At 36.2% G+C, this 14,936-nt stretch overlaps 1 protein-coding gene across 1 annotated transcript; it reads right to left on the bottom strand.

Moving 5' to 3' along the window:
* Positions 1-765: 765 nt before the first annotated feature.
* Positions 766-6,502, bottom strand: casq2 (calsequestrin 2). Its single transcript, XM_081369187.1, has 11 exons — positions 5,777-6,502; positions 4,714-4,798; positions 4,080-4,180; positions 3,859-3,970; positions 3,352-3,425; positions 3,082-3,212; positions 2,933-2,978; positions 2,172-2,226; positions 1,943-2,043; positions 1,735-1,809; positions 766-1,560 (listed from the first exon to the last, which is right to left on the bottom strand). Exons 1-11 carry the CDS (start codon positions 6,011-6,013, stop codon positions 1,327-1,329), a joined length of 1,251 nt encoding a protein of 416 aa, XP_081225313.1. The 5' UTR covers positions 6,014-6,502; the 3' UTR covers positions 766-1,326.
* Positions 6,503-14,936: the final 8,434 nt, after the last annotated feature.

Here is a 14,936-nt window from a genome sequence, read left to right as displayed (position 1 = left end):
CCGGAGCTTCTCCTCCTGTCCATACGGTAATCTCTCTACTGTGCGACAGAGAGTGGCGTGATTATGATGCAATCGTTAGACTATTTTTACAAAAACTGCTTCTACGGGGCCATAACGTAAGATACAAGGTAATGGAGCCTTTGATACATTGTCGTGTTTCTTTAGATCTTTAATAATGGACAAATGGAGTCTTTAAACGCCTCAGATGTAAAGTTATTTGCTGTCAAAGTGACGCCAAAATGAATGGGAGTCAATGGAATGCTAACAGCAGGTGGGGGTCTGCTAATCAATGGCGGCCCCCGGGGAAGCTTCAGTTTTTTCTGAAAGATTACCCCCTTGTGAGAAACCAACGAGAAAACGTAAAAGTGCCTCATCAATGCAGCAAAATGAATGGCCATCAAATGATCGTGAGCGTCCTCTTCTCAGTTCTCGTGCATGCGTCGTGGCGCTCTCGTGAACTCAGTTCAGAGGCCCACACGGAAGAAAAAGAAAAGTTGAAGTCATTATTTTTGTTTGTTTTTTGCGCACAAAAAGTATTCTCTTCGCTTGATAAACTTAAGGTTGAGCCACTGTAGTCATTTAAAAATATATCTTAATTTGTGTTCCGAAGATGAACGAAAGTCTTACGGGGTTGGAACAACATGAGGTGAGTAATTACTGACAGAATTTTTGGGTGAACTAACCCTTTAAGTTTCTACAGTATAGAGTGAACAACAGTGTGCGTATACTGTTTATTCTTCATATAAGTGATTTTTTTTTTTTTTAAATCCACCCTATATGTCATCATGTAAGAGCTTATTGAAACCTGAAATTAGAACCAAATTCTTTAACAGGCTCGGTTTACTGGATATTTCTTTCTTTCTTTTTCTTTTTTTTTTAACTGTTAATTGATCATTGATAAAGTCACAATCATAATTTAGCACAGAATATATTTTGTAGTAGATTTGTGACAAATCATATAAATGTGAAAGCCCATAAGGACTTACATATTTAAATAGGAACACACTTTCCTAATGATTTGTAAAGTTTTATTATTGTGAATGAGTAATTACAGTAGAAAATGTTCAGAAGAGTAAAATAATTCCAGAGGTAAAATTACACTGCAAAATTTCATTTGAATCCCTTTATCAATTTATAGTTTAGAGCTGATTAAAATAAATTATTTTCACCTATAAAATAAGAGACATGTGCACTTGTATAATTTCAGTTTGACATTAAGGACACTATGCAATTTATCCACTGATGTACAAAATGTACAGAATGATTTTACTGTAAAAGACAAAATTGTTATCTCAGCAGATTTGTTTGAGGTTCACAGTATATGAATTATTCATCATCGTCGTCGTCATCATCGTCGTCATCATCATCATTATCGTCGTCATCATCGTCATTGTCATCATCATCATCATCATCATCATCATCATCATCATCGTCGTCGTCATCCTCATCATCATCCTCTGTGTTGACTGTTCCAGAGAGGACATCTTCTATCCAGTTTTCCAGTTCTTCAGGTGACGGCAGCTCATCATCATCAGGTATCTCCAACCATACACTGTCCGCCTGTCATAGAGGCCATGAGTCAATGGACTTATGTCAGCAATAAACATTTGTTATAATAATAATAATACATTTATTATTATGTACCATGACAGTGGGACAAATCCAAACATGAGAAAGATGGTCTTCATAATGAACCTAATGGATCTGGTTAAAAAAATTAAGTATTGCACTTACATCTGTAACATTTACTATGCCAATCTGTGGTCTAAAGAGGTCAACCTTGAAGGTCTTCTCCCAGTACGGAATGAGCTAAGAAAGGAATTATGCATATGAAGAGGGGATTAAAAAAAGAAAGCATTTTTCTTTCAGTTTCTGACATCCATTTTACATTACAGTTCTGACTCAATATAGGCATGCATCTATCCAGACTTATTTTAGTCACCAATGGGAAGTTGTCGGGGTCGATCCACACAATACTCAGGTCTGGATTGTGTGTGTTGTCTCTGGCAACCTCCTTCAAAATCTCCAAGAATTCAAAACCATCTAAAAAACAAATTTACGATAAAGTCCTTATCTCATTAATTCCTTTAGTCAATGATGCTTGCTCCAAACAAAAATCATTTGGCTTTATGACTTCTGAATTAAGAGAGGTGTCCTGAAACTGCACATACCAGGGTCCTCCTCTTCTGCAAAGGCTACAATGTGAATTCCATTCAAATCATCCTCCTGCATAAGAGAACGTTTATTTCAGTGTCATTGCTTTATGATATCTACATGTATTCCTCCACTCCGCATCGGGGTCTGATTACCCTGTCAGGGCATCATTTTTGTGATAAAGCTGACTTTTCACTATCCCACTTATTGCATGACCATTCACTAAATAAATACATATAGGCAACGTGGACATAAATATTTGAGTTTAAATTATTTTATAACTGAATATCTTAAAATGTCTGCCAAAAAGGGAAAAAAAACATTCCATTACAATAAACCAGACCAACAATATTACGGTAAAATTAAGAGTGAAGTCATCTGGGGTAAAAAAAAAACAACTTACAATCGAGATGGTGCAAGATGGTATTTGTATGAAAAGAGAGAGAGTGCAAATCCACAGTGTCATATGAGAGACATGAGACACGAAAAAAAATTGTTTCAACTTAAAGTGTTCGTGTTGCCTTAAAATGAAAGTTTAGTCAACTTAAAATGTGCAGTTGTACTAAGTGACAACTTAGATATTTGAGTTGGCTGAACTTAAATTTTTAAGGCAGCACAAACACTTACTTTTCTAAAAAAAAAAAAAAAAGTACTGTGAGTTTTATTGGTTATGTTTAGGTATGGGGTAGGGTTAAGGGATCTAGAATATGGTCATGTAGAATAAGGCATTAATATGTGCAAAGTGTTACCAAAGTTTTATTTAAAATATATTGCTCACCCAGGTCTCAAACATGTCCTCTGCCCTGAGCTTTCTTAGAGTTGGTCTGTGGAGGTCCATAAAGGATAGCATCGGTATGCAATATGAGATCGGTATAAAATATCTGTATCCATCCTTCAGAAAATCATTAGATTAGCTTTCCTGATTACCTCCTGTGTTCAGATATGAAGGCCACCAGCTCTTCCTCTGAGTGGGGTTTGTCTGGAATGGTGACTGGTTCCTCCATGAAGGGCTCATAGAAGTCCACCTCATTCATCTTTAGAGTCAGCTCTTTTGCCACCTACAATGCAAAAATAAGAGCAACTCAGCTACCATCAATTGTTTTCAGAGAATTATTGCTTCCCCAAAAGAAAAATAATAATCGTACAATGATAAAGATCTTCTGAACATAAACAGAGCATAAAAAACATGATACTCACAGATTTCTCAAAGGTAGCAAAAAATTTGATAAAAGGCTGAAACTGTTCAGCTGCTTCTTGGAAAGCAAGATAATCTGAGGAAACATGGGGAGGTGGAGGTGGGGAGGTGAGGCAATGAGGTGAGATGAGGCGATAATGTATTTATTTAATAAAAGACAACAGGGAATCAAAAACTGTAAATTACCTTTTTATTGTAAGTGGAACCTTTCTTTTTGACGGTGTTGGCTAACAGAGTGGTGATTTGAAGTAAATTACCTCTAAATGTCAATAGCTTGAAAAAGTATAGAAGCCTACAATGCTCAAGAGAGCTCATAAGGTTTCAATGTGCATTTAAAAAAAAATCTGGAATGTACAGACATTGTGTTAACCTTTATTGCATGGTATTAATTCATTGCATAGGTGTGTGTTTGAAACATGCAGAGATCAGATAACTACAGCTGAAGGGTATATTTGTCTCTGAACATTCAGATACCTCCTGCTTCTCATAGTCTGCACATACATACTCACGTTCAGAGTCACGACTCTTGAAGAAGCCAATGAGTTTGATATCTTCTTCCATACGGTCAAAAGCTCGCAACTCCAGAGCATTGTCAATTATCTCAACCGGATCTTCCAACAGCTGAAGCATGAGGTAGAGAAAGGGGGGGGGGGGCAGAGAGTTAAAGCAACATAGAAAAGTACTAAAACAAATGAGATGTCTGGATTTATGATAAATACAGATTCTTTACATCCAGAATGAATTCCACAAGAGTGTCTGCAGAGAGCAGTCCATCAAATTCAATCACACGGTCCTCCTTAAAGACATAGACGCTGCCCTCCTCACGCAAACCTTACAGTGAAACACATACTATAGTCACTCATCATGGCAGTGTAAAGTACGTTGTACAGCCTTTATAGCCTACTGTATCATTATCCATTTAAGCAAATCTCCTGCAGGGATTGATGTTGCGTTGAACTATAAACTGTGATATTTAATGAGGATAATAATAATAATCATGTCTGTATCTCAATAAAAGATTTATATGAAACAAGAGAGTGCAAGTTCACAGTGTCATATGGGTCACAGTGATTTTGCCAAGTAAAACATGTTCCTGACCTGGATCAACATAGTTTGTTGGTCCTGGAATCCCTACCCATAACTTATCCTTTAACTCAGAGGGAAATGATAGGTGAATAACTCTGATGTAGAAGCACCTAACCCTGGTTGTAAGCCGAAACTTGACATAAACAGTAAACCCTCAAATCTGATTGTTGATTGGAATGTTGTTTCAGGATCAACTAAGATGTTTTTCCACTTGGTAAAATCACATTCACCATGTGTATGTGTGAAAGAGAGAGAGAGTATACACTGTTTTGCCTCACCTAGTTTCTTGGCAACCTTAGCATCTTTTTGGGAGTCAACCATTCCAAAGCCAATATCCTTTTCCTCCAAGACTTGAGCAGCTAACTGTGGAAAAAGAAATTATTTGTACTATAACAGTATTTTTTTATTTGTCTTATTTATTAGTTCAGACTCCAAGGAAAATCCAAAGTAAAGTATCTAGCATTATGCTATTCGGTCAAAATTAGACTGAACAAGAGGCTTTGTAGAGTGCATGCAGTTTGCCCTCCAATGTGAGACACAGACTCTCACCCAATATGATAATATGGGGAACAAATGCTGGAGGAATTGTTGGAAGGCATGAGTTAAGCAGCTGTTTATGCTCAAGCAAGCATTGTAATTTAGAGAATTATATGAACATGCTTCAGATCTTTGTTAAAAAAAAACCTTGTGTAATATTGCTGTGAATATATCAGAAGTACAAAGAGTATCATGCACTGACATAATAGTCTAGATATTGAACCTGTGAGCCATACATTTAGAGTAAAGGAGAGCACACTTATGTAATCATTTTAGAAGTGATCTGGTTCCATAAATACCCTGGTGTTCTGCTTTCATTATGATGCAAGTCTTTTGAATGGCTGAATTTTAAAAGCCAGTTTCCCAAGCCCACATTCACAAGGCTATCAGGAGTACTGAAAATAAAGTGCTTGATGAACACGCTGACTAAAGATGTCCACTTTTTTAAATCCAGATAAATACATAAGTGAAAAAAGATAGCCATGCCAAGATAGATATGTCAATCGGCTGCAGTCTGTGGGCCTCTAAACTGATATTACTACATACAGCATGCAAAACATGTATTTGAATTTATGATGACCACCCATATTCATTTTATACAGAAATAAAAAATACCAGAAACTCCCCCGCAAAAAATGAATAAATATAATGTACTTATTTTTAATGACCACTGCACAGTTGTTGAAAGCCGTACTGCGTCTGTAGTCAATCCCATGTTGCTTTGCTCCAATAAACACTCTCTGATTTCCATTCAGTCTTACATCTACCTTATCATGCATTCACACTTGACTTTTCCTCTCTTACCTCTAGCACTAGTTCAGTCATTTGTAATTGTTTCTGCAGCTCTTTTGCAGTTGGCGGAGGAGCGTGGTAGAACAGGCAGAGCATGTCGTATTTCTTCAGGGATTTGCGGTAGTTCTTTTCATCTATGTCCAAGACACGGTCTTTGCCATCATAACGTGGGAATTCGAGGCCTTTCTCAGCACCAGCCAGGGTAGAGACACCCAGAGAGGCAAACAGCAAGATCCAGGTGGTCTGCATGGTCTATAGTGACTAAAACTTTTCCAAAAAAGAAACTATGGCTCTTCATGCAGCTTCACTAGCTTTCAGAAAGCTTTGGTCTAGAAGTGTGAGAAATATAAGTCAAGAGTTATTAACAGAAATAATAAGAGTGCCAACCGTCCAGGCCTTCTTCCACTGTCCTTTCTAAGGGTCTGTATACCCTTCTTCTGAAAATTCAGCTTTCTTCAGCAAACCCTTGACTCTCTGCCTTCTCTCCTGACCTGAGACAAAGAGTGGCTGATGGATTGTGCTGGTAATAGGATTGGAGAGAGCAGCCAGGATACCTTACATAGCAGTGTTCCTCTAACCCTTTTTTAGGAGACCAGTTGTCTCAGAGCTAAAAATACCACAGCTGGACAGCATAGGGACAAGAGCACTGTGGAAGAGTGATTAAGCCACAGCTAATGACATTTGATGCTGAGAGAAGGAAAGAGTGGCACGAAGACTTCACTGCAACATAACACAGATGTAAACAAGAGCAAATACACTCTTTTCAGTATGTTCATGTGTGAGAGATGGATAACAGCTTGCAGTTAGTGACAAAGTCATTGTGCATTCGAGTGTACTGTACTGTAATCGGACACTTGTCCACTGTTAAAAAAACGAACAAAAAAACTCACACACATGCGCACGCGCGCGTGTGTGTGTGTGAGCTTTTTTTTATTTTTGGTTAGGTATGTCCCTCTACATTTGTGTGCAAGTTAAGCTGACATTGTGTGCTGTTGTGGAGATGTGACAGTGATTTGTGCTGTGAGCTCTAAAAAAAACCCCATTTGCATAGACGGCCAAAAGTCTTAATTGGAATCCCTAATGGAGGCAGGAACCCTGGAGCATACAATCAGTTATTAGAATTATATAAGGCATTATACTAAATATTTTTTTCATTACGTTTCAGTTTAATTCTCCATGAATGAATAAATAAATAAAGCAAGGAAGAAAGGAACGAAAGAACGAACGAACACTGACTTAATAAAAATGCATTAAGTGACAAATTATGTTCACAAGCTTCTAAATATGTTCTTTAATCCCCAGTCCTCACGCTTGTTACATTTGAATCACATTTTATAACGTGAACTTTTTTAAGTCTGTTTGACTTTAAAAATAATCTGTTGTCATAGAAATGACACCAAATTAGGATCAGCTTTCTCAAAGATTCCTGTCTAATTGCTTTGGACATTCCTAAAAAGTATCTTTCTAATATTAACATATACAGTCTTAAAACTAGTCTTAAAGCACAACATCAACATATAAATCTTAAATCAAACTCAAATTGCTAACATGCTTTACAAATCTCTCACGATAGGAGATCTCAATAGACTAATCTCAATCCTGTACTGGAATTTATTTCAGAGCTGTGTTATGTCCATATAGACGGTCGGGGTTCATTGAAGTTACAGATAACAAAATGCTGGAAGCAGGGCAGGACTTAGGGTGGTGGGGGCCCCTGGGCTTGAGTCACTTTCGGGCCCAACCTTCTATACATTACTTTAAATAGAACAAAATGATACATACACAAGCTATGTATTAGAGCTACACAATTCTGGATAAACTGAGTATAAAAATAGAGATCACGATTCTGAACAAACAACTAAACAAAATAACATAATTTATGTTAATTGCTGAAGTCTGTTAAAATGTTTAATTAATCTGAATTAAAAAAAATAAAAAAATAAAAAAAACTTGGGTTTGAATGAATGATTCAATTCCTCAATCAAATGCACTTGTTTCATAGATGAATCAGCATCTATCAGCATCTATCAAGGTACAGTTCAGCCTATTATTGATTTTTATTTCCACTTCCCTTTTATCCAAAGAGACGGAACTATTTGCACTGTATTTATCAATGGGAAATATATCATGCTAAAATAATCTGTCATATAGCCTACTGTGGCTCACATTAATGGGGTCGCTTGCAGCACGAATTACGTGACCAGCAACATAGTCTGCTTCAAATATTGTGCGTAGTTAACAGTGAGTGGTTGTTTCAGACATTATTTTATTAAAGTGCGTTGGTACTGACTCTTATTCTGCCTGACAGAAAGAAAAGCTCGTAGCTTACTGAAGGAGGAGCGGTTTGATATAGTATGACCAATCAGATGAAAGGGGCGTTTCAGCGCCGCCCACGTGTGCAAATGAAATATTGAACCCATAAACCGATTTGTAAACCACAAACGAAAAATGAAAAATCGAGCCAAAATCTCATTTTTCGTTTTTTAAACTAAACTAAAAAACGAATAAACGAGCTGGTTTTCATTTCTCGTTATTCCATTCCAAACAGGAAATGAAATGACCAAAAAGTACACGGACCCGGTCACCATAGATAGACAGTGTTACATGTTAAAAAACGTAATAATTTATTTATATGACCACTGATTGAAGCTTGAACATTTTTTTTCCAATAAATAAATAATGATTAAAAAAGTTCAAAGTAATCATAAGTTTATTGCAATGCACAAATGTCTTGGTCAGAATGAGGATAAAACACTTATTTACCTGGAAAACATGTGTTTTGATTGTGGCATTTCTTTGAGATTTAGAATCCAGTATTCCTATAGGCTAATTATTGTTTCTTTTATGAATTTAATGAAGAACTCTGTCTCGTATTCTGTCCAACCGATCCATGTAGGCTATTTTGTGTCCATTCGTTTTTCCTTTTTTAACCCCTAATTGAAAAACGAAAAATGAACGGTTGTTGTCTTTTTAAAGCGCAAAGTTGAACACCAACATTTTAATTTGAACTGGCTACACCAGCTGCTGCGCAAAAAAAGTAAATATCGACGAATTTTCAGATTTTTGTTTATGACTTTTTGCCCCTTTATTAAACATTTAAAATATTCACAAATTAATATGGAAAACATGTCGATTTTACTGGTTTCAAAGGCCAAATTAGAACCTGAAATTGATGTTTTTCCCGCAGTGCTGAATGAGAAGAGCCATTAATATTATTAATAAACTATTGCTTTGGCTAAAATCACATCTCCATCTTCGCTGTTAAGCAGATGCGCTTTTAGAGAGAAATGCACATTTCATACAGATTAATCAGAAGGTATTAGCTTTCGATTCGAATTTGTTCATTTTAAAGTGGACATTTCAAGCTTTAGCCTACACAGGCTATATTTTGTTTCAGTTCTCGAGCTCCAGTTTACGGAGATCATGAAAGTGCGTCTGATTGTTTTCTTTTATTTTACAAAAGCACAACGTTTTCTTGTTATTGTGAGTTTACACAAATAAAAGTAGTTGAGAATAATGTATTATTATTTTCTGTATGACCAGAAATGATAGAGTATTTTAAGTTGTTTCCACTGTTGATAGGAAAATGCAAGTGTTCGCGCCCGCGCCTCCGTGCCATGCAGTGCGCGCTCCACACTCAGCTTTGTTCCTTTTTTTGCATAAAAGCGTCTTCTAAATATAGCCTATTAAATGTTATAATATTATTATTTGCGTAGCTATACATGGACCTCGAACACACTGCGTCTTCTAAGTCAGGTGACTGTAAATGCGCAAAAACTGTTTCCATTGCAGTTTTGCGAAATATTCCTTTATCGAATTGCCTGAAAAACCACCTCATGCGAGCGTAAACATTTTTTTTTTTAGATAAACGGGAGTTTTTGCGAAATTGACGTGTTTCCATTGTGTTTATTTTCAATTTCAATTTCAATTTGCGCAATTTGAAGGGTAATGGAAACGCGGCTACTGTCTAATGCAGACAGGTTTTTTTCAACGGTTCGGCAGTAAACGAGGCACTAGCCTACGTAACTGCCAATAACCATCGCAATCAGCAAACCTAAATTATATTTTTCATTGCAGGGCAGGGCCAGGTAACAATGCTAGACCAATCAACAAACTTTAAATGAAAAATTAAATAACTGACATATTATTGAAAAAATCAAACGTAAACGGGCGGGGCCCCCTATTGGGCGGGGCCCATGGGCTTGAGCCCAGTCAAGCCCAATGGTAAGTCCGGCCTTGGCTGGAAGTATGCCTTAGTCTGGTAAGACCAGTATTCATCTTTGTACTTGTGGTACTCTATGTAATGCTCCCTTCTTTTGGACAATGTGCTTATTAGCATTGACAACAAATCATCACAAAAATTTAGCTGGTGATGTTGCAGATATTTCCCTCAGTAAGCTAGCTGTTGGTTTAAGCTATGCTGGAACTGGGTGACATTAAGCTGCTAGTTCTTGAAGAGTTTATTTATGACGCTTGTGAGTGACTCGTGCAGGTTAAGGGAGGCTCAGGTTTCGCCAATCAGTCATCACAATGAAGCAGAAAGAAATCACTCGGGAGAGAACTTGGTTGTTCCAGGTTCTCTCATCAATATTTGTTTCAATTGAAGTTGCTAATTTAAACCATTAGGTGGCATGTGTTTCACATGTTTCATTGAATACAATTGAATTTTCATGAGGTTTGGGGTGGGATTAGAAGGAAAGAAAATCATTTTAATCAAAATTTACTACATTCATGAATACTTATTTCCTGTCACACCTGAATGATTCATTTCTATTTATCACACAAGATTTGAAGTCTGTATGGTGAGCAATATGGTGACCCAGAAATTGCAGTAGGCCTATAACCTAGTTTTCTCAACAACAACAAAATCACAGTGTAAACATTTAGCTGGACATTTTAAATGAAACACAGCTTTGGACATAGCAAACTGTGACACTGTAAATGAACCTTGAGTGTTTTCTGTGTTGTTAGCACTGACATTTAAAAATGGTAGTTCTAGCACCACTGTAAAAACCCTCTTTATATATATATATATATATATATATATATATATATATATATATATATATATATATATATATATATATATATATATATATATAGCCTATATATAGAATAAAGCCTGTTTCTTGCAGATACACACTGCCTTATTTTCTTTCTTTCAAAACAAAGATAAGGTATGATGTTGTTCCTTTGAGACTTACTCAAGGACAAGAAAGTATGAGAAATGGAAAGAGAGAAGGGGGGGGGTGAAAGGTGATGGAAATGTTTGACTTTCCACTGGCACATAAAATTTTTAAAAAAGAAGAATACAAATAAGCATATCGTCACCTTTCTCTCATTTAAAACAGACAACTTTTCAAAAGTTTTTCTCTTTCGTTTATTTGATTTACACACAAGGGGTCTGAAGTGAACCAAATAAAGTTGCATAATGCATCATATTAAGAACACTGAGACGTTATAAGGTATGGCATGGTTAGAATAAAAAAAACATTATAATATGTAACACAATAAAGTGACCTGAGGTTTGTGGAGTGTAACATGACTGGTCATGGACTGAACATTGTCAGTGCAGGCAGCAAGTGCAGATAATGATATATAAAGTTATTAATCTAACTTCACATCTAATTCAGAGTGTGTTATCAGATATTTTCAGAGTAACAATTATGGGGGGAAAAAAGGTTTCTCTGCAAGCTGTCGGGGTGGATTTCGCGGGAAATTGCATAGGCTACTCTCTGTCATTTGTCAGTGCGTGCTTATACGTATATTTGTACATAATAAAAGGTGTGGCTATGTGCTGTGGAAGATGTCAGTAGCTTGAGGTTGAAAGCATTAGTCACAATAAATTAGCAACATTCACCTCTGATGAATCACAAGCAAAAATAGAAAGTGACAAGTCTAAACAAAAGAGGTGCATAGCATAAGAACTGTTTCTTTCTTTCTGATATCCGTCTTTATTTCTTTCTTTCTGATATCTGATATTCTTTCTTTATTCATTGTGAAGTGGGGGTGGGTGCAGGCAGGGCCGGTTCTAGACATTTGGAGGCCCTAGGCAACTGCCTACTCCGCCTATAGGTAGCGCCGGCCCTGGTGCAGTCAATCGCCTGTAACCATGGGTCCACCGGTATGCCTCAAACCATCAGATCCACCCAGAAGAGAAGCACAAGTGCACAACTTGCATAATTCCAAACTAATGTTCTTCCGCAAGTAACTCGGAGTTCAATGCTTACAAATTATGCTTCAGCTGCTAGAGGGCCAATAGTGTTGTTAAAAAAATAAAATCAGTATTGTAACAGAAAAGCAGCTTTGAGTTACATTATTCAGTCCCTGAAAGTTAGAATTTGTATGTGTGTTTGCCTGAGAACCTGATAAAATGATGCACTGATATAAGTAGAGTTCCTGCTTGTGTTATCCCAGGCATTCTCCTCAGTTTTATACATTCAGTACTGGTCAATCAATGTATTGTCTCACGCACTAAAACACTCATTTCCAATACTGTCATTTGTACTTTACAATCATTTATTTATAAGCTATGTTGTTTTATATATATATATATATATATACATAGCTTCTTGTTAGATGATAATGCTTTCATTTTTCCGAACTTGGACCCTTTTTAAAGTTTTAATTAAAAAAGTGAGTTAGATTTTACCTGGATTTTATTATAAACCGACATAAACTTCTAAGAAGGTTAATGAAAGAAATGAAAAAGTACAAAGACTGCATGTATTTTTCCATGAAGTCTGTCCCCTCTGGCGTCATCATGCCTCACCCAGTTCCTGTCGCTGGGTGTCAAACTCTTTACCCTCCACCCTTCTGACTTTTACCATTCTACAATCTCAGAAAGAAAAGGTGTCACTGGTGCAGCACCCTTTTAAAAGGTCTTTGTACCAAAAGTTTCCATATTAGTGCCTAAATGGTATTAAAACATATTAGGCAATGCTACACTTAATATTTACTTGCTTGTAGTTAATTAACTTAGCTAATATTTTTGTTAATTATATCACGTTTCACTAAGTAATAAAGAGAACCAGTGTAGGTAGGTGCATGCAGCTGTATTATGAATTACAATATAAGGAGGACGGATCTTAAAAAGTGTGGCTAATGATTAGAATCAAAAGGGCCATTTAATATGTAACACAATAAAGTGACCTGAGGGGTGTGTGGGGTAATGTAACGTTCCAAGGTACTGGAGCAGAAAAAACAGGAGCATGAGATGAAGGAGAATTTAAGCAAATAACTCGTCATGGGCTTAACTTCAGCAGCTATGCAGGCAGCAAGATCAAATATAAAAATGTACAATGATCCATCTTTACTAATCTTGATCAGTAGTTCTGCATCTTGTGCTAAACCAGTTTGGTCCTATGATGACTGAGCATCACTGTGGCTCCTCTGAGGTCTGTTACCACAGGCCTGAACACACTCCTAAAGCCTCTTGATTAACCCAGCATCAATAAATGTTTCCCTTTTCCATTCAGATGCCTTTTTGTGGAATGATTTCATTAGTGGAAGAATCTCCTGCACAGCGGAACCACCTAATTGGCCATCTATATAGAATTTTGGGAATGTGTGGCATCCGTGTTTGTTTTGCTGTGGGTTGGGGTGGAGAAGAACAGATTCATCATATGAGATGCTGAACAATGCTGTTTTTCGTGTGTCTCTGCCCTGGTGTGTGATTGCTTGTGACAGGTTTACATTACTACATTACCTAAGCCTTGAGGGATGTTGTTAGGCTATATGATTCAGTTAACTAGTTTATTGTACCACCACAAGAATGAAGAATAGGCCTACCTCTCAAGTCATTGTTGAGGTTAATTGTAATTTTTCTACATTGCAGAGCAATGTATATATATATAAAAAAATTGTTTCCTCAAGAAAACATTTAACAAACCCATCATAAAACAGTTGATATTTTCATAATATGACAGTATTTACACAGTGGATATACACAATATACAGTACACAACATATGGTATTCATCACCATAACATCATCATAACTAGTTGGGAGAAACACATTATATAATACTGTAGAATTGCTAATTCAATTCAATATATGAATGGACAGCCTCTAATCTTCTGTTTTAAAAAAATGCTTTTTATCACAATACTTTTTAAATAACCTTTAAGCTTTTTAAATATAATTTAGTTTTAATATTTTATATTTTGTTTAAAATAATATTACTTTTTAATTAAAAGTTTGTTTTTAACCTTTTTTATTTTAACTAATTTGCCAAACGTTATAAAAGGTTTAAAGGTGCCTGAGCTTAACACGCAGTAGGAAATTATAACCTTGAGCTTTAAATAAATGAAACGGAATTGTGGATGATACAAATATAAAATGCTTGAAAATGTTCTCAAGAACTGAAAAAAAGTGAGGCATGTGCCATTATGTAAGAGTCATTTCATAATCAAATTTATGAGTCATTTGCATTTTATGGTGAATCATGCTGCAGTCCAGTGGTTGTCTGATTTTTGATTTGCAAATAAAAATAATACCACATTAATATTATGTATATGTATTATTAATATTAATATATATTATTAATATTAATATCATCCCAATTTCTTTTATTTAGAATAGATTTGTAATAGAACAAAAGACAGTGATTTGTAAAAGAACATGTTATGTTAGTTTCTGAATTGCACAGTTACTAACAATCAGCATGTGTTGCACCTTATTTGCATGCAAGGTGCATTCTCATCAACTGGAGTGACGTATTCTGCAATGAGTGCACTTCCCACAGTTATGACCTTTAGTCCTGAATATAATGGTCAAGTGGTCAGTTTAAATGTGCATGCCTAATAGATGTAGAAATAGATTTGTTGTTCTTCACTGTTGCTCTCCGGCTGCAACAATGAACAAAGAGCAACCCACGGTATTGTTTTGCCAGTACTTTTCCACTGCCAGTAGGAGCAGCACCAACCTCAGGAGGAAATACAGAGCGAGAATAAAGGGCACAGTAACATTAAATAAACAGAGGAGCAAATAAATAGGTGTTTTCACAGAACTGCTCTGTATCTGATGAGATGCTGTTGAGCACTGAATAGGTAAAATAATGCCTATTGAATTGATGCTTTCAAACTTCCCTTTGCATGTTACACTGTTCTCCATTTGCTCTCATCAAGCATGAAGTCTCAATAATTAAGCCATAATACTAAGTTTCTGAGGA

This window comes from Scardinius erythrophthalmus (assembly GCF_964197995.2).
Source record: "Scardinius erythrophthalmus genome assembly, chromosome: 6".
NCBI lineage: Eukaryota > Metazoa > Chordata > Actinopteri > Cypriniformes > Leuciscidae > Scardinius > Scardinius erythrophthalmus.
Note: the sequence above shows the minus strand (reverse complement) of the source record. Positions and strands in the feature narration are given on the sequence as shown.

Coding starts and splice junctions, on each gene's coding strand:
- casq2 (XM_081369187.1), bottom strand. CDS start 6,013: ATGCAGACCACCTGGATCTTGCTGTTTGCCTCTCTGGGTGTCTCTACC. Junction 3,426..3,858: donor CAAGAGTCGTGACTCTGAAC/GTGAGTATGTAT, acceptor ATGTTTCCTCAG/ATTATCTTGCTTTCCAAGAA. Junction 2,227..2,932: donor AGGACATGTTTGAGACCTGG/GTGAGCAATATA, acceptor TCTCTTATGCAG/GAGGATGATTTGAATGGAAT.